The sequence below is a fragment of the Gossypium hirsutum genome, chromosome D06 (genome assembly GCF_007990345.1).
Source record: "Gossypium hirsutum isolate 1008001.06 chromosome D06, Gossypium_hirsutum_v2.1, whole genome shotgun sequence".
Taxonomy (NCBI): Eukaryota; Viridiplantae; Streptophyta; class Magnoliopsida; order Malvales; family Malvaceae; genus Gossypium; species Gossypium hirsutum.
Window position 1 is genome coordinate 8,181,161 of NC_053442.1, and position 18,767 is coordinate 8,199,927.

General features: G+C 33.2%; 3 protein-coding genes across 9 annotated transcripts; 2 read left to right on the forward strand and 1 right to left on the reverse strand.

Moving 5' to 3' along the window:
- The first annotated feature begins 4,985 nt into the window (after positions 1–4,985).
- On the forward strand, positions 4,986–6,417 carry LOC107901325 (vesicle-associated membrane protein 711). Of its 3 annotated transcripts, none has more exons than XM_016827276.2 (4): positions 4,986–5,464; positions 5,578–5,741; positions 5,840–6,021; positions 6,165–6,417. In XM_016827276.2, the coding sequence occupies exons 1-4, from the start codon at positions 5,245–5,247 to the stop codon at positions 6,292–6,294; spliced, it is 696 nt and encodes a 231-aa protein (XP_016682765.1). In that variant the 5' UTR covers positions 4,986–5,244; the 3' UTR covers positions 6,295–6,417. The 3 variants fall into 3 exon arrangements, with proteins under 3 accessions (XP_016682765.1, XP_016682764.2, XP_040951156.1); XM_016827275.2 differs by having other exon boundaries at positions 4,990–5,464; positions 5,551–5,741; XM_041095222.1 differs by having other exon boundaries at positions 4,990–5,464; positions 5,551–5,741; positions 5,840–6,011.
- A 202-nt stretch (positions 6,418–6,619) lies between these two features.
- LOC107899995 (uncharacterized) lies at positions 6,620–7,641 on the reverse strand. Its single transcript, XM_016825726.1, has 3 exons — positions 7,440–7,641; positions 7,289–7,362; positions 6,620–7,036 (listed from the first exon to the last, which is right to left on the reverse strand). Exons 1-3 carry the CDS (start codon positions 7,639–7,641, stop codon positions 6,620–6,622), a joined length of 693 nt encoding a protein of 230 aa, XP_016681215.1.
- Positions 7,642–12,955: 5,314 nt separating this feature from the next.
- LOC107899994 (uncharacterized) lies at positions 12,956–17,167 on the forward strand. 5 transcript variants are annotated; one of them, XM_016825725.2, is made up of 5 exons: positions 12,956–13,489; positions 14,773–14,893; positions 15,296–15,355; positions 15,462–15,936; positions 16,033–17,167. In XM_016825725.2, the coding sequence occupies exons 1-5, from the start codon at positions 13,359–13,361 to the stop codon at positions 16,842–16,844; spliced, it is 1,599 nt and encodes a 532-aa protein (XP_016681214.2). In that variant the 5' UTR covers positions 12,956–13,358; the 3' UTR covers positions 16,845–17,167. The 5 variants fall into 5 exon arrangements, with proteins under 5 accessions (XP_016681214.2, XP_040951157.1, XP_040951158.1 ...); XM_041095223.1 differs by having other exon boundaries at positions 12,965–13,489; positions 15,462–17,167; XM_041095226.1 differs by lacking the exon at positions 15,296–15,355 and having other exon boundaries at positions 12,971–13,489.
- Positions 17,168–18,767: the final 1,600 nt, after the last annotated feature.

Sequence of the window (18,767 nt, forward strand, 5' to 3'; positions counted from 1 at the left end):
TTTTATAAAAAAAATTGTAAGTGTTTGAGTTCTAGTAATACCTCATACTCTGTTTTGGTAAGGAACATGGGTAAGGGGTGTTACAACTTAGCTCTCCACGAACTAGGTAAATGATCTCATTGTTTCTTCTCATTCAGACATTCCTTGTACACTATTGATGGTTTTATTAGTTGCGGCAACCCAAATACCATCTCCTTCTGCTATAGGGTGTTGAGTCCCTTGAAACTCAAATGACCATAATGAAAATGCCATAGTTGACGAATATCTATTATTTTATTGAAGCAGGTTGTACCAATTGGTAGGGACACTACTGTAATTTTGAACATGCGATTAGGGGAATCATAGATTTCATGATAACACCCATCTCAAGATGATAAATCTTGCAATTGTTGTGTACAATAAGCATAGCTAGACCCTTCTCCTAAAGCTGTCCAGCACTTAACAATTTATTTTTCAAACCAAGCACATAAAATACTTTAGTTATTACTTGTATTTGATTGTTAATTGCAGTAGCACATTCTTTTTTCCTTTTACCACCAAGATTGCATTGTTTCTTTTGCTTCACATTATCTGCAAATTGCTTATTGAAGTTTGCAAAAATATTCTTTCCGATTACACATGTGATTGTTGCAATTAGATTATAAGAACCAATCATCAGTTGATATGAGTCTCAAGGCCTAAAATAAGGCTCATGAATATGATGGGCTCAAATTTCCTCAAGGCCTAATAACGAGGTCGAAGGCCAAGAAAATCTGAGTAAGATTGAACGAGGCCATCCAAGACTTTGTTACCAAGGCCCTAAATGCACACACGACCGAATAAGAAAATCAAGATTCACTTTCTTGTTTTCAAGAAAATCAAGAAACCGAATCTTGGTCTAATTTTGCTGTTTCGGACAATTTCAAGAATCTAGAAAATCAAGATTTAAAATATTGGAAATCTTGGCCCAAGAAATCGAATCTTGCAGCCAAGGCACATTAGATTTCATGTACGAGCTTGAACGAGCCAATTTCGAGAGCAAACGGACCACAATACCACGTTTTTTAAAAAATGGCTCATTAAGATGTCTACAAGCCCATCTTAAAGTTTGGAAAGTAATTTAATTGAATATTAAGTCAAATTATCAAAGTGGCCCAAATTGTAAAATATTTAAGCTATAGGTCCAATTTTATTTTAATAGGTGGATCATCATGTAAAAATTTAGCTCAAAGAGCCCATTTAATTCCTTTGGTTGAATTCCCATTAAAAATCCACACTTAAAATTATTATTATTTTATTTGATGAGTTGTCATGTTAGTTATTCCATTAAGGTTAGGAAAACTTATTTTGGGGGTATATAAGTAGCATGGAGTTCACCCTTATACACACACAATTGATTTATATTTTTTTTTAGTTAATAATAATTCTCTTTGAGCTTTTCTTCAAGAATTGCTCTTGAGTTTATTTTAGAAGCTGTTTTAACAATCTTTCAGGTTGTGGGAATCACCTTCAAGCTTTCAGGAGTTGTGGATTATTAATGTTTTGATTTTCTAGATCTGGTTGGGGCGTTTCCTTGAGGTCCAAGGACGGTTTCCATCCATCCAAAAAACTCTAATTCATTCTCTTTTGGACTCTTTACCAGCCAATTCATCTTTGTTTTGTTTTAATTTCGTTTGACTCTCCTTTGTGACAACTAATATGTTTCATTGTTTCTCATTTCAGTTTATACTTGTCTAGATATCTAGGATAAATCCGCGACTTTGACAAACTTTACGATCCGCTTCCGCATTCATCAACATCATTCTTTATCATAAGTCTTGAGCTATTCATCCTCAACCTGAACTATACGCAATATTTCTTTAGGAATCTCTATATGGTTGTTTTTCTTGCTCTAACATTCCCATTAAAAGTGCCCTACTTTATGGTAATTGAACCACTCAACAGTGGATTTGTCAAATTTTGCCCTTCCACATCCTGAACCTCATCCTTGGTAGCCATCACGACCTCATCCTCGATTAGAAAATACCCCATAAGTCACCTTCAAGGCTTGTTCCTCTTCTAGGCTAGTCATCCTTTGCTCATGCACTAGCAAACTGCTTTGCAATTCATCTATGGACAGGTTGCTAGTGTCTTGTGCCTCATCAATAAAACAGACCACATAATTGAATTTTGAAGTCATAAATCGCAATATCTTTTCCACTACTTCTCTATCACTTTTGTGTTCACCATTAGCATTCATCTTGTTCACAATCGTAAGTGTACCGACGAAATAATCATCCACCGTCCCTTCAGCCTTCATGTGGAGTGTCTCAAACTCCTTCTTCAATGCATGTAATTGTGCTCGCTTAACTCGCGTTGGAACCTTGGTATTTTTTCTTCACAGTCCCATATGACGTTGGATATTTCCTTATTAAGAATCGTCTCAAGAATAGATCGATCCAAAGCTTGGAATAAATAATTCTTCATCTTCAAGTCCTTAAGTTTCTGTTCATCAATATGACGTTGTTGCGCCTCAATAAGTGTCATTCCAGTAGGTGCAACAAAAATTCCAGTTTCCACAAACTCCAATATTCTTTTGAACGCAAAAAATTATCCATCAACATTGCCCAATAATCATAGTGACCATCAAACTTAGGAATTGACAGTTGCACGAAGGTATTTTCAGTTGCCATGCTAGAAAAAAAATCAGTTGCTAAAGTATTTAATGGAATAATTGCACAATTTATTCATGTGCTTGACCAAATATATATAGTTGAGCTTACAAAATAAAATATCCAAAAGATAACAAAATAAATCCAAAACTATTTGTTAATTTCTAACAACTGCCCAACTAGAAACAAAGAAATATAACTCCGGTAAAATTAGGAGACTTATTCAAAGCTAACAACCACCAATATTCTAGCAATAGCTGGAGACTTATTCAAACATATCTAACAAGGTACATATTAGGGTTAACATGCAGTAGCCTCTTCGCAATTTCTAGGTAACTTTTTTGTTGTTGCTAAGTGAAGTGGTGATTACTTTCAGGAATCGACTTCTTTGGCTACCTCAGGCTTTTGAGTGAGAACTTCATTAACGAATTGTAGATGGCCAAGCATGGAAAGTAACGTGCAAAGGTGTTCCAGGGCAACTATCAGTGATCAGTCTGTCAACAAACAATGCACCCTCTTCTCTTGAGCCAAATTAAGCAACGAAATCTTATTGCCTTTTACCGCTGCAACATATAAAGCTTTCTCTCCATTTTTTTAATATTCTATTCACTAAATGGAAAAGATGATCCTAAAGAAACTTGAATATATATTTGATAATATTGGTTTATATTTGAGAATAGTTGATAAATATGTGAATTCTGTGAGCCTTACTATATAAGATTTACAAAACAAAAATATAGTTACTATTGAAGTTTTTTTCTTTTCATTAAAAAGTTATTATTATTTTAAAGTTTGACCATTACAAATGTAATACATTTACAAACCCCCAATTAATTATAATATAAAATCAAATTAACATAAAATACATCAAACACAAAATCCATACAAAATTCACACGAAATGGGACGAAGATCTACGCATTATAATTACACGTGATAAGACTCAAGTTTAAGTACTCAAAACTCAAAATCTCTACCTTAACCAATAAACAAAGCTACGCCAGTTAACATTACTAAAATTGATTCCAAATAAACTTGATACAATAATTGATGCTATTGGTTTATATTTTGAGAAAAGTAGATAGGTATTTGAAGTTTTTGTCTCACAATTAAAGTAGTAAGTATTGTACTGATGAATGTATCCTTTTTTTACTAGAACCGGTACGCACTGGTACCAGTCTGTTTCGATGTACTATTTCAGATTTATCGATTTTTAAAAAAAAATTAACACATGCATATAAAAATCTTTACAAATATCAAATAAATGATACTGAATAAATTTTAAATATGAAATATCCATGAATTATATAAAATAATCATTAATAAACTCTACAAATACAAATTTATCATTCGATAAATTCAAAATTAACAAGAAAAAAAAAGCCGAAGGGTGAGGGAATTTTTTAATAAAAGAAAATGAAAGAGGAGTGTGGATTTTTTTCTTTGATAACCGCGCGAGTGAATTTTTTATTATATTTTAATTTTTTACATTTTAAATGTGAAAGTGTATTTTAAAAAATTTAAAATATTAAACTTTATTTTTCAGTGTAATATATATTTTTTATTGGTCAATACATTTCAATTAAGTCATTAACATAACAATAAATAGTTAAAAAATTATATTTTTTAATATTATTTATGCACTGATCAAAGCACCATATTCCAACCGATGCAACTATAATTGACTGAAATGAGTTGGTGCGATCGATACGAATCAAAATTTTCATCAATGTAGAAAAAAACATATTATTTATTCCGTGTTAACATTAAAACATACAACCAACCGATACGACTGAAACCAATGCGAAACCAACCACTAAACATATTATTTTTAAAGCAACTACCAAGATCAAATAATGAAGATGTGAATGGCCTATGTTGCAGAAATTTAGTAAAATTCGGTGATCATTCTTGAATTATTAACAATAATTCATTTTCATCCATGCCCTTTGAAATTTATATTTATCAACTAATGTTTCATTTTCATTTATCCCCGCATGATCTGTATACCCAAATGCACCTCAATGATAACAAAGGACACCTACAATATGAGATGAAGACAAAAGAGACCACCTAAATTAGCAAAACAGAACATGGATTCACCACCATGGCCTTCATCCTAAAAATTGCATGGTTGTCTGAGACCACATCAAGCCGGACCAAACAACCCAGAAAGATAATTAATATTTCTTCCCCTCAATGTAATTAACATGTAAAATAGAGAAACTGTGTATTATATCAATTAAATTAAGGGGAAAATATTAATGTTATGTTTGATTTTCCTTAAAATTTCACTTTTGATTAATGATGAGAACTAAAATGTTAAATGAGTGAATTAATGATAAGAAGGCGTGTTACAGCTGGTTTTGCACCCTTTCTCTTCTGTTCATAATTCCTCTAACTTCAAACCATGTCCCCAGTAAGTAAGTGAGTGCACAGGTCGTTTTCTCCGCCAAACTCGGACAAATTTATTTTTTGAATTCAAATTTCAAGCGCTTTACCCTTTTTCTTTTTCCGCACTGTTTTAATCAAAATCATCCTCAACTTCCCCAACTCCAACTCCATTACTTCAGATCTGAATTCCCAAATATATTTACACAATCCAGAGCAGAGTAATGGGGATATTGTACGGGATGGTAGCGAGGGGGCAGGTGGTGTTGGCCGAGTTCAGCGCAACTCAGACTAATGCCAGCGTTGTAGCCAGGCTGATACTGGAGAAGATGAAAGAAGTGAAGAATAATTGTATTTCATCGTTTTCACATCATCCTTATATTTTTCATGTCAAGGGAACCGATGGTCTCACCGTTCTTTGCATGGCCGATGATGCCTCCGGAAGTAAGTCTATAGCTTACAAAATTCTTACCTATTTCTCCGTTTATTGTCCTTTACATACAAATTAAGGTTTTTGATAATATCTGTAGGGATAATCCCTTTCGCTTTCCTTGAAGATATCCATAAAAAATTTGTAAAGACATTTGGTCGTGCTGTTCATTCGGCTTCAGCTTATGCTATGAATGATGAATTCTCCAGGGTTCTATGTCAACAAATGGATCATTTCTCAAGAAACCCGAATGTTGATAGATTAAACCGTTTAAAAGGGGAGATGAATCAGGTTCATTTTCAAATTTATTTGTGTTCATCTGGTTGATCCTTGAAGTTTCAGAATTCAAGATTGATCAATTCCAATTTCCTAAATTTGTACATATATAGGTACAGAGTGTATTGATTGACAATATTGAGAAAGCCTTGGAGAGAGGCGACCACTTGGCGCTTCTTGTTGAAAAGGCTATAACAATGCAGCAGCCTATGCAGGGGAATAATAGTACAGTTGCGCTCAAAAGGAAAGCTCGTAGTTACAAAAATGTTATCTGGTGGAGAGATTGTAAGTTCACGTAAGTATGCTAAAAATATTCTATTCTTAACTGAATCGAAACGTGAAAGATTACTGGAGGTGGGTGGTGGATTGATTCCGTTTCAGTTCATGTAATTTCAAGAATGAGCTGTTGATGACGATGATGATGATGTTGTCTTGCAGGGCGACATTGATGCTGTTGTTTTTGCTGACCATCGTTTATGTTTCGCTCGCATTTGTTTGTAATGGCCTCTTTTTATCGTCCTGCTTCAATCATATGACAATGGCTTCCGTGGTTCCTCACATGTTTTAGAGTAGCTGTTAGCGGTAACCCCTAAATGCCTGTAATGATACAATTCAAGTTTAGAAATGTACGCATAAGCTGAAATTCAAAGAATATTACAAGATGATATAAAAATAGTGTCCTTTACATTTATGTCATTTGAGTTGAAAAAAAAGAGTAGCACAACTTTTCCATTCATTAGCCCTGCCTTTAAGGCTTAAGCTTGGATTTTATAACCAAAGCTAATTGAAGTTGTAATTTTTGCCAACTTGCCTTCTGGAATGAGCGAGTAAATTGCAGGGACTAAGCTCTAGCACTGGCATTTGTCAATCTTATCACTAATTTTCGAATATAATTAATCGATCTTATTATCAGTCGAATTGTATTGCCAAACTACACTAGGAGGATTGACGCCCCCCTGGTATGCCATGGCAGCTAGCAGGGAAGCCACTAACATTAGGGTGTCGCATTTTCTTTCTAGCCAATCAGCATTGCTTTTAACCAACCTCTTGCCATCTTTTCTTTTCTTATGTTTCGGTATTGAATCTGATTGATCACATGTGGATAATAAGATCTTGGTCCTTGTTGCCTTGAGTTGACCATTTGACAAAGGCTTATCTTTGGCATGTGTAGCTCCCATCCTTCCAAATGACTCCACAATCTCCTCCTTCACATCTCTTTGGATATGTGATAAAAGATAAAGTGCTGTAAAGCCATCTTCCTTCTCACAACTCACGTCCACAGTTGAGCTAGAAATTAGAAAGTTTATGGCCTGCATATATGTTTTTATCAATATCATTTCCATTAATTTATTACTTTTAAGATTCAATCTTCAACAATGAAAAAAGATTCCTGAGCTAGAGTGTAGAACTGCACGAGGATCTGAACACACCTCTATTTGCTTAGCAGCTATTGCGATATGGAAGATGTTGTTACGGTCATAGTTCTGACAGTTTACAAACTTACGATTTGAGATTTTTCCACCAAAAACTTCATTGCCTCCCACTGGTTACACCTTGCGCACCGGCAACTGTGCTGCCCCGGGTCTGGCATGAACCAACTCTTTCATGGCTGCAATGTGAAGAGGGTTCCTTCCTTCTAGGTCACAAACAAGGCACATATCAGCGTTAACTTCCAAGTACCCTTTCGCTGCTGCTATGTAAAGCGGTGATGACTTTCGAGAATCAAGTTCTTTGGCTTTTCAGTGAGAACTTCATCAACGAAGTAGAAATGACCAAGCATGACAGCTACTTGCAAAGGTATTCCAGGGTAACAACTCAAGATGAATCTGTCGAGAAGCAATGCATCCTCCAGTAGCAAATTGAGCAACGAAACCTTATTGCCTTGAACAGCTTCATCATAAAGCTTTCTCCCCATTTTGTAATTTGCTATTCACAAAGACGAAGAGATGGTTCAAAGAATCTTGACTCAATAATTGATGATATTCATTTCTATTTGACAAAAGTCAACAGATATTTGAAGTTCGTGCTTCAGAATACAAGATATAAGAAAATAACAGATTTTGAAGTTTATAGACATGAGTTTTTTTTCTCAAAAGATGTAAAAGAAAACTAAAATGACTTGTTTGAATAATAGTCGACTTGTCATTGGCTGGCGGGACTCAGCCTTTAAATTCTTTTTCAATTTCTTTTAGTATATTTGTAACACCCCTTACCGGTTTCTGTCACTAAAATCAGGTTACGGGATGATATAGAAATAATAGGATCAGAACATTCAATTTAATTCAAGTATTTATTAAAATAATCTTAAATCATCATTCTTTAAGATAAAACATATCTTACAGAAACAAATAGGGACTAATATAAAGCTTTACACAAAATAGAGGAAAAAACACAAAACAGGGTTAGGTTGAGGCCGTGTGAGGCCGTGTAATGCTAATTCACATCGCCGTGTATTTAGACCGTGTAACTTATTGAGATCGTGTATTATTATGTCACACGGCCGCATATCCAGGCCGTGTAACTCACTAAAGCCGTGTGGGTCAATGTGTAAAAATCTAACAAAAGTCATACAATCGTGTGTCTAGGCCGTGTAAATAACTGTGACCATGTGACAACCTGACTTACCAAATTTATAGTACTCACACGGGTGTATGGCTAGCTTGTGTGACAATCGAGAACCGTGTGACCTAAATGCAACCTATTTCCTACAAAACATGATTGTGTCACACTCTCGTGTGTGATACATAGCCATGTGACTAACCGTGTGCACCACAGTATACCATTTTAGGTAATTGCATCGAGCCAAACATTTAACTAACTTCTAAATACCTATTGACAACATAAAACCTTACTCAAAACACTTCAAAATCAAGTCAAAACATGTCACATAACATCCTATTAATACCTGACCAATATGTCACATTGGCACAATCACAAACAAGTTAACTACATTACTAAAACATCTAACTAAATTGATGCCAAGATGCTCTATTTATATAATTCAATCATACTTATAAACTTACAATACAATTGTACATCCCTATCCCATTAAACCCCATTAAACATGCCAATGTTCATTCAATCATCACTTATGACCAAACTCATTCATGATTTCAAAACCAATAATACATCAACTATACATTCATATATTCCATTTATTCCATCAAACATACATATGAACTTTAATAGCAACATTACATATAAGATATTATAATCACATTACAACATCAACCTTTAAGATCAATCACATGATTCCAAAACAACCTATATATACATGTCACATAATCGAAATAAAAACAATATCAAGATCTATCTGGACTGAAGCTTGATAGTATGAGTCTTGAAGTTGATTCGACAACCTTGTTCCGCAAAATGTCAACTACTGTAAACAAGAAATGAAACAGAGTAGACTTTTAATATCTTAGTAAGTTCATGTGATTAAAATTTACTTATAAATTACTTTAACTCACATGTATGCAATAAATTAATTAACAAGATACTAAAACCTAACATATTAATTCACAAAAAAACATGTGAGTTTGTCGTTTACAATTTCACTGAGTAATTCAATATCATTCATGTCATTCAAACTATTTCGATCACAAAGCATCATCAAATATCAAAACATCATTACTCCATTTATTCATATATTTGGATAGCCCGATGACCAATAGAAAAAGCATCTTGAATACTCGGATAACTACACCACACCACGGAGCACCGTAGTGTTAAAAGGGGAACCGAAGTGCAAACATGGACACCGAAGTGTAAACAAGGGCACCGGAGTGCAATCAAGGACACCAAAATGTAAACAAGGGCACCGAAGTGCAAAAATATAGACACTAAAATTGCAAACTTGTACAAACGCACATTCTAACCGTTTTGACATGCCAATCGTGTCCTAATCGTTTACTATGTTCAAACGGGAATTTATACATGATTTGTAACATTTATAATACATGGGCACTTTCATGTTTTCAGTACACATGTCATAATCAAGTCATGTTCATTCAGTGTCCATATGAATCTTGCTTCACAAGTATTCAAGACTTTCAATTTGATTCTTTCTCACCTTAGTATTAAATTATAACATTTTAAAGTTTCCATCCAACAATGCACACAAATATTTATATGTATAATCACAACTCAATCATAATCAACACAAATAAATACATTTTTGTACCCTATAAACTTACCTAATACAACTAGCTAGCGTATTTGATCTAGGGGCTATTCTATAATTTTCTCTTTTCCCCAAATTTCCTCCGTATGGTTCAATGCTTAATCTATATAATAATTAAGTTTAATTTATCAATTTCAAATATCTTATATCACTAAATTACATGCATATGACATATTATTTTCATTTTATGAAATTTCCTTAAACTTTTACATTTTGTTTAATTTAATCCCTAAAACCAAAACTATTATAACTTTCACATTTAAGCCCTGTTTTATGATCTGTCCTTCTATAGCCTTCTGCTACTCATATTTAACAAAAAGTTCATGATAGTTTCATAAACTTTTTGTTTTAGCCCCCAAATACAAAATTAACAAAAATCACTTTACGAATTTACCATTTACTATCAAGAATATCTAGAAATCATTAATGGTAGTTTTTAAAACCTTTGACAATTTTACGAACCAGTCCCTGAGTTAGTTAAATTAAGCTACAATGATCTCAAATATATAAAATTTATCAAAAATGGACTTAAGAGGACTTACATACAAGAGGGCCGAAAGCTTTAAGTAAAAACAATGGTTTCTTCTTTGTTTTGTTTTTTTTTAGTATTCGGTGGAGGCAATTGAATGAGAAGAAGATGACCAAGCTTATGTTTTACTATTATTATTATTTAACATTAAAATAACATAAAAAAGTGTAGCAAAATATACATCCACGTCCCACTAATATAGAATATATGGTATTATTGCCATTTTACACCTTAATCATTTACTAACTGAGCACTTTAGCTATTAAAATTATTAGTGATTAACTTTTACATCTTTTATAATTTAGTTATTGTACATTAATTAACTATTCAATTACTAAAATCACTGAACCAGGACTTAATATAACTCTATAATAAAGTTGTAAATATAATAAAATGATATTACTGACTCGATCATTGGAATACGAGATTTCAAAACCACCATTTCTAGTACCACTAAAAAATAGGTTGTTACAATATTAAGTTATTATTATTTAAATTTAGGTGACTATTGATAAATATTTAAAAGAGAATGTACGAGAATCCACTAGTTTATTCTTTTATATAGAAATCTTTATAATTATATATACTAAAAACTCTATTACATGTATATGCGTATGAAAATCATAAATTTAGAAAATAGATATATGTTTAAAAATAACAAACAATTATCAATTGATGAAAGTAATAGAGTGTGCATAATAAAATTAAAATTAATAAGTAAATTAAAATAATGCATAAAGATAAATTTAGCCCTAACGTTCACTCATTTTGTCATTTTGCTCCTTTTTTTGTTATTTTGACCCTCAACCTTTAAAATTTATCAAATTGCTTGCTTTTTGACAAAAAAATTGACTAAACTTATATGGTCACTAACGTGTCACAACTTAAGGAGCTTGCTTTTATAACGTTCACTCTTAAGTTGTGACATTTATATGGTCACTAACGTGGCAGTCCACATATAATTTATAATAATTAAAAAAAATTAATAAAAAATATTTTAAAAATCAACAAATTTTTAAAAAGTTTATAAAAACTTGTGAAAATTTATTCATGTTAGCAATGAAGTATACGTAAAATGTCACATGAGCTGCTATGTCAATGCCAAATCAATTCGATCCTCAAACACATATAATTAAATATAATTATAATTATATTTAAGCACATATGATTAAATCTTGATAAACTTATATGTAAATTAATGACTTTGATAAACCTAAAAACTCAGTAAATTTGTGATTTTTATAAACTTCATTCATGATCGTGCTAATGGTATTCTCAACAAAGGAACTCAAAATTTCCTATATAGTCTAACCAATAATTAACAAATAAAAAAAACTTCCTATAAACCTTTTTCAAATCATCATCTTTTGCATTCTTGTCAATTTGAAAAATCATGTAACAATATGCACTCATCTCTTAGCGTAAAATTTATCTTCATTTAATTTGTTTGCAATTTATTTAGAGTAAGATGTGAATTTTTTGTGCTTTCAATTTTTCTAACTTGAATTTTAGATTTTTTTATTTTTGTAATATTTTTAATTTTGTAGAGACATAATTTTATAATTTTTATATTTTAAAAAATTATATTATTTTTATATAATTTCTTTTAAATTTTTAAATATTTTAAAAAATAAAATATGACATCATCAGTGCCATGTGTCACAACTTAAGAGTGTCAAGTATCCTATATTTAACACCGTTATAAAAAACTACCAAAACCCTTGATGGAAAGAAAATTTGGATACCAACTTGGGACCAAAAAAATCATAAGTACCAACTTGGGAGAAGGTGTCAAGTTTGAGGGCTAAATTCATATTAGTGCCTTATAATTACAATTAAACATAAACATATATAATATTATTTATATTTAATTATATGTGTTTGAGGATCAAATTGATAGAATGTGTAAGTATTGAAGACTAAGAGTGACCAAAATAGAAACGACCTGAAACGTTAGTGACTAAATTGTGAAATTTTATAATTAGGTGGCCAAAATAGAAACACGCTAATAGTTGCGTGACTAATTCTATAGTTTACCCTGGAAATGGGTATTCATTTATTTATAAATATTTTTTTTATAATTTGTATGTATTTGTATAATTTTTTTATAATTTTTCATGTAATTTTATAAAATATTGTATTTTAAAAAAATGAAGATTTATATATCTTTTTAAATTTTTTTAAGGTTATAATTTTAAATTTTGAATTTTGAATTTTTATAATCAATATTACATCGACAAAAGGTGTGAAGTTAAGGGTTAAATTTTTAAAAGTAGGATCAAATTGATAGAATCTGTAAATTTAAAGGATTAAATTTATTATTTATTCCAAAAAAAATCATTTGTTAATGATTTAACTCAGGGGTAACTGAAATTAATTTTTTTGGATCTGAGTGACCAAAACAGAAACAAGTTAATAATTGGGTGATTATTTGTGCAGTTTGCCCAATGTAATAATGTATCATACGTGTTTGCGTTACGTTACTGCGCTTTAGACATTTGGTGAGCAAGGCGGTAACCTTAACATTCCTTTTTCAAACCCTAATCTGTAGGGATAAAAAATCATTGATCAAATCCAATTCAAACCACACTAAGCGCACTGTTCAACTTCACATGTTCCTCAGTTCCTTTTTTATTGAAAAATTGAACCATCCTCTTTCATTTTCTCGGTCATTTGTTCGGATAAAATCCGTTTCTTTCTCTTGTATGAATTTGTTGTCACTGAACAGAAACAGTGTGTGAATATTGGAAATCTGGGAATCACTCCAAATTATGGATTAGGGGATAAATCGGCTCAACGGGCTTCGAGAAGTATGGAAAATCAAGTGCAATTGTAGTCATAAGTTCCCGGTTTGAAACCAACCAGTCAGTCTACTTGAATTTTGTTTTAGACAGTAGATGTTATCTTCGTAGCAGTAGAAATGGGGGAAAAGGAAGGATCTGGTTCTGGGAATTTGAAGTTGTCTCGGCCTACAGTTGCTGAGAAATTCTGGGATGGCTCCCTTAAGCTTAATTCTTCTGTAACTGTGTCGGTCGTTGCCTTCTTCAAAAGGTTATTCAGCTATTTCTTTTTTATACTTGTCATTTTTCTCTTCCGAGAACAATTCTGTTTTAGTATCAGAGATATTCAGTCCTTTTGTTCATGATTTTTCATTCAATGAAGATGAAATTATATGGGTTTTGTTTTGCATGTAATTGCTCTTAAATAGTTAAAAGTTCTGGTTCAAGAATTATTTGGAAAAGATAATTTGAATTTTATATTTGCAAAGCCATCAACTAAAAACTTTTATCATATTTTATTAGGTTGTAAGAAATCAAATATGTCACTGATAGAACAAGTCAGCTCAAGAAAAATGGCAACTTGGGACCAAATAATTGGTGTATCACCTGCTGATTTCTCTTTGTATAAAATGGCTTATAGTACAGTAGTCAAAGAGAACTTTGTTTCAAGAATTTCTGATTGACTACCTAAAGTAAAAACAGAACAACAATTAATCAAATTAATAAGAGATGTGTTGATGCTTGCAATGCTAAATTTGGACAGGGGAATGAGATCATTTAACAATTCCAGTAGAATTTTCATTGGCAATCTCACATCATTACTGCTCACCTAGATATGGACATGAAACTGAAATGGATTTTGGTCCAATAACCAACATAGACCTTTGTTTAAAGCCGGCAATAGACGATCATCAACTCTATTCAGTGCATATTGAAAACTTGAATGAGCAAATTAACTGACATACATTAAATTAAGTGACCCAGGAATTGTGGTCTAAACCTTGGAATGTGCGACTGATCAACGTCTCCCCATCTCCTGCAACTACCTTATGTAAAGAGAGAGTTAGCTGATAGTCCTTGTGGGAGCCTTGTCCCTAGCCATTCTGATTGACTGTACTTATTCCTATACCTTCTGGCTTTCTGCAATGCTGGGAATTTTTTAGTTTCTTCATATTAGTAACCTTATATTCCGCAATTCTTTCATACAACATGTAGCTTTTGCATATCTATAATCTCAAGTCTTTCAAAGTTTACAGTTTATTTTTGTTGCATTGACAGTTTTACCGTGATGCCTATAGTTAGTAAATTCAAATATGCAATCCTTTTTTCTTTTCCTTTTTTGACTATTTCAGGTGTAATATTCGCTTCCAAATTTAATGTGGTGTCCTAGTCGGGCACCTGGTTTACAGTCTCTTGGCATAGTAAGATTATTGTTTCACTTAATACATCATTCACTGTTTTGGTATGATAAATATCTGACTAGGTTCATGACATAAAGATTTGAGTAGTAAATCTTCCCCAGGTAACCTTATCTATGATGATTTTGTTGTGTAGTGGTGAGAAGATGCCTGATATCAAGTGGTCTGAACTTGTAGAAGTCAAAGGAAAAGTTAGATTAGAGGCTTTTGAGAAATATATTCAAGAGCTTGCTCGCTCACGCAATAGAGGGTTGATGGTAAGATATGGTTTCATGAGTTACTGTCATCAATTCGTATTATGTAGTGTGTGATTTACCTTGCCTTACATAACCAAGGTTTGAATTTGGTTAACAAGTAAATACTTGAGTTCCTTAGGAGAAAGAGATATTAATGACTGGAGGTAGCCCCTACAGATTCTTCTTTGCATGTTTATAATCTCAGGTCTCAACACTCAAGTATATAACTTTCTAATGAATAATGTGACCATTGTGATTTGGAAACAAATTCACTGGCCATTATCAATTCTTCTTGCATAAAAATGAAAACTGTAATGGTTAACATGCTACTTATTAGTCTTTTAGCTTAGAATTTGCACCTTGCTAATTAGAAATAGATTTTTCATTTCAAATTTCTGATGGATCAATGCACTTCATATTCAGGTAGTATCACTCTGCTGGAAAGAAGGGTCTTCTAGATCAGGACTAGTAGGTTTGAATGAGGTAGGTTGGTTGAAAAGGAACATGAAGATGGTCATATAGTGGCTGCGTTGCATCTTGAGGATTTCTGATGTAAATATTAATTCATACTTTCTTGTAATCTTAACAGATTGCCAAAGGGTACAAGAAAGGGGAAAGAGTGGGGTTTGCTCAACTCTCACCTGGTATCGATCTTTACATATGTCCTCGCAGTGATGCCATTATCACCATACTTGCAAAACATGGATTCTTCAAGGGCATGGCTGCTGTTGAAGACAAGAAAAATTCATTAATTGGTTGTGTTGTTTGGAGAAGAAATCATGGACTTTCAAGTTCTGTCACAAAGAAGCTTGAAAAAAAGCATTCTTCTTCAACAGAGCAGCCCCTGAGTTCCCAATCTGATGAAAAGGTTTCCGCAAAGGACTTACCTTGCACTCAATCTGCTAAAGAATCACCCCGAATAACATGCACAAGCATTGAGAGTGCTGTAATTAATAGAAATGAAGGTGACAATGCGGGGAGTAGTGACAGCCAACTGAAACTGCATACTTCTCCTGCCAGTGCTGATCTCCTGCTTAAGACTTCAGCATTGAGCCACTTATCAGGTATTTCACTAGGACTTCAAACATCATCCTATTCTGATTCTGTCCCTTCCTTAAGGCCCAAGGGGCAGTCTTCTCTAAATGAAATGCCTCATGTAGATACCTCAGGACCGGAGGAAACTAAATCTGTTTTGGGACATCAAAATCCTGTAATATCTCTGCCATCAGTTATTATAAAAGAGCTTCCTGCTATTGATGATGATGATCTTCCAGAATTTGATTTTGGGGCTGAGTGTGGCATATCTAGAACTCCAAGAAGCAAGGTTTTCGATACAGCAGTGTTTGACAAGAATGTTGTGGTTGAAGGATTAAAGAAAGTTGTTGCGTCAGTGCCATTGATTTCACCAACTATACAGTCACTACCTGCTCGGTGTAAAAGGCGAGCAGAAGATATCCTTTCTCCTCAGTTTGCATTCAATAGTAGTCTCAACTTGCCTCCAGGAAATAAAGCTTGTAAACTTGATCCAGTTCTACAAGCAAAACATACTGTCAAAAGCAGCTCAGTCTTCACACCTGTTATCACTAGTATCATTGCACCACAAAAGAATATTTTCGATGATGATGATGATGACATGCCTGAATGGTGTCCACCGAATGTAAAGCACACATTTCTTGAATCAGCAATGGTAGCAAGAACTTCTATCCATCCTACTTTATCAAACTCAAAGTTAGTATGTTCATTTCCAGGTCAGCCAAGTCCCAAATTCCCTTCTTCAGCTTGTCAATTGCCTCCTCTCCAAAGATCCATTTATGCAAATCAGTCTCCAATGACTGCCTCTGCAGAACCACCACAACCAAGACAAACTGATAGATACCTACAAAGGGCTCCAAGTTCTTTGATGGGGTCCAATTCCAGCCATCTTTTGAGGCCACCTATCCACCCTCCTCAATGGAAGGGCAAGGGGAGGTGAAACCAGCAAACTGTTAAAATATGTGAGATAGTTAAAGCACTGTATAGAGCTTGCTTCAAAAGGGGATGGATGATGACTTCAAAGAAGCTATAAGCTAAAGAGTACTATGGATTTGGAAATAAACTATTTGGTTAATGGGGCTTCACTAGACAGCACAGTTTTCCAACTTCTGTTTGTCAGGTTTTCTCCATTAGATTTAAATGTGGTTTTTCAATATTTTTATCATAAATCTCTCTTCAGTTGAAGTAAAGACCTCCCTAATCTATGGTAGAACTGTCTAAGGTGACACTTTGACCCTTTATAAGATGCTGAAATTTACATTATGCTAATGCTTTTTTTTTTCTAATATCTTTTTTAGGCCAGAAGAGTAGCAGCTATCAAGGGTTTAATTCTCCAAAATCATAAGCCTGTCTTATCTACTTGACTATTTAATTTTCTCGCATAAGCTTTTCTCTTTTCTTAAAGGTAAAGTAAAATATTCATTAATCGAAAGAGATGAGAAAACAAAGGAACGAATAGGAGTGAAGGACAACCATATTCAAGCTAATAGGCTTATCCTATACATTCGGTTCATTGGTCACGTTGTTAGAGCTATCTGACAATAAAATAGAGGTAAGACGATTAGGACAAAGCTCCCAAATGTGATGGTCTGCATAAAATAAAACCGCCCTAGTGGGAGTATGAGCTGCATTCGTGAGTCCAGTGGAAGACCACGTGTTTAAAGTGATCCTTTAAATGTAAACAATCCTAAATCGAAAGACCAAATCCTGAAAAATCCGAAGAAGAAACCAGAGCATTAATAATCTGACTCGAAGATACACTCAAACCTTTGAGCCAAGACAAAACTTCATCGAAATTACTAAGACGGAGCTCCAAACAAGAAATGAAGTGTCTTGACGAACACTAATCTGACTGACCATTTTTGTCTTGAACCACAACATAACTCGTAACATTCTCCTTAAGGAATTGGGCAGCATCCACATTACACTTGAGCCAACCCGACTCGCGAGAGGCTTGATCCAAACAGAAGGATCAGTAGGACCGGAAACCTGCGTAATCTGTACGTACTACATAGCTCCATGTTGCTCGAGCGAACTGACACCAAATCCTGTATTTTCCCATATCTCGCGGAGTTGGGAATTAAAGTAATACCTTTCTCAAGAAGAAGAGATTTGCAAGGCATAAATTGTCTTAAACATCTGCATATGAAGTCCTCGACTTTGGGAGGACTGACAAAGACCAAAGAAGGTACCAAGGACCATTGATAGCATTGTGAAGGTATGAAGCTTTAAGGCAAGCTAATTACTCCATTTAACATTGTAGGTACCATTGATAACATTCTGAAGAACAGGAAATTTTACATCGACCACTGCTACATGATTATTCTTTCGCATTACTATCAATCAAAATAGATAGGGATCAATTTCCATAGATTTGCTCTCATTTGTAATCACTATAGAACAAATCTCTTTGGGTAAACTACACAAATGATCATTTAACTTTTACATACTTTTATCATTTTAGCCACTCGTCATTAATTTGTCATTACATATACTCATTATGATCACCCAACTTTAATAAATTTTCATTTTGGTCACTATTTTATATTTTTAATTTCCTTTAAATATCTCTTTGGGTAAACTACACAAATGATCATTTAACTTTTACATACTTTTATCATTTTAGCCACTCATCATTAATTTGTCATTACATACACTCATTATGATCACCCAACTTTAGTAAGTTTTCATTTTGGTCACTATTTTATATTTTTAATTTCCTTTAGGTTTATTTTAAGAATTAATTTTAGTTTTTTTTTCAATAAAAGGAAACTTGAGTTTTTACAAAGAAAAATTTGGGTTAGAAAAACCATTTTATCTATTTATTTCTTTTATTTATTTTTTTTAGAATCAATTTCAGTTT

Bases quoted from the DNA above. Each gene is read 5' to 3' on its own strand.
- LOC107901325 (XM_016827275.2), top strand. From the start codon at position 5,245: ATGGGGATATTGTACGGGATGGTAGCGAGGGGGCAGGTGGTGTTGGCC. The intron at 5,465-5,550 runs GTAAGTCTATAG...TAATATCTGTAG, and splicing joins GGCCGATGATGCCTCCGGAA to GGATAATCCCTTTCGCTTTC. The intron at 5,742-5,839 runs GTTCATTTTCAA...GTACATATATAG, and splicing joins TAAAAGGGGAGATGAATCAG to GTACAGAGTGTATTGATTGA.
- LOC107899995 (XM_016825726.1), bottom strand. From the start codon at position 7,641: ATGGGGAGAAAGCTTTATGATGAAGCTGTTCAAGGCAATAAGGTTTCG. The intron at 7,363-7,439 runs GTCATCACCGCT...TTTGTGACCTAG, and splicing joins AAAGAACTTGATTCTCGAAA to AAGGAAGGAACCCTCTTCAC. The intron at 7,037-7,288 runs GTGCGCAAGGTG...ACATATATGCAG, and splicing joins CCGGGGCAGCACAGTTGCCG to GCCATAAACTTTCTAATTTC.
- LOC107899994 (XM_041095223.1), top strand. From the start codon at position 13,359: ATGGGGGAAAAGGAAGGATCTGGTTCTGGGAATTTGAAGTTGTCTCGG. The intron at 13,490-14,772 runs GTTATTCAGCTA...TTTGTTGTGTAG, and splicing joins GTCGTTGCCTTCTTCAAAAG to TGGTGAGAAGATGCCTGATA. The intron at 14,894-15,295 runs GTAAGATATGGT...CTTCATATTCAG, and splicing joins CACGCAATAGAGGGTTGATG to GTAGTATCACTCTGCTGGAA.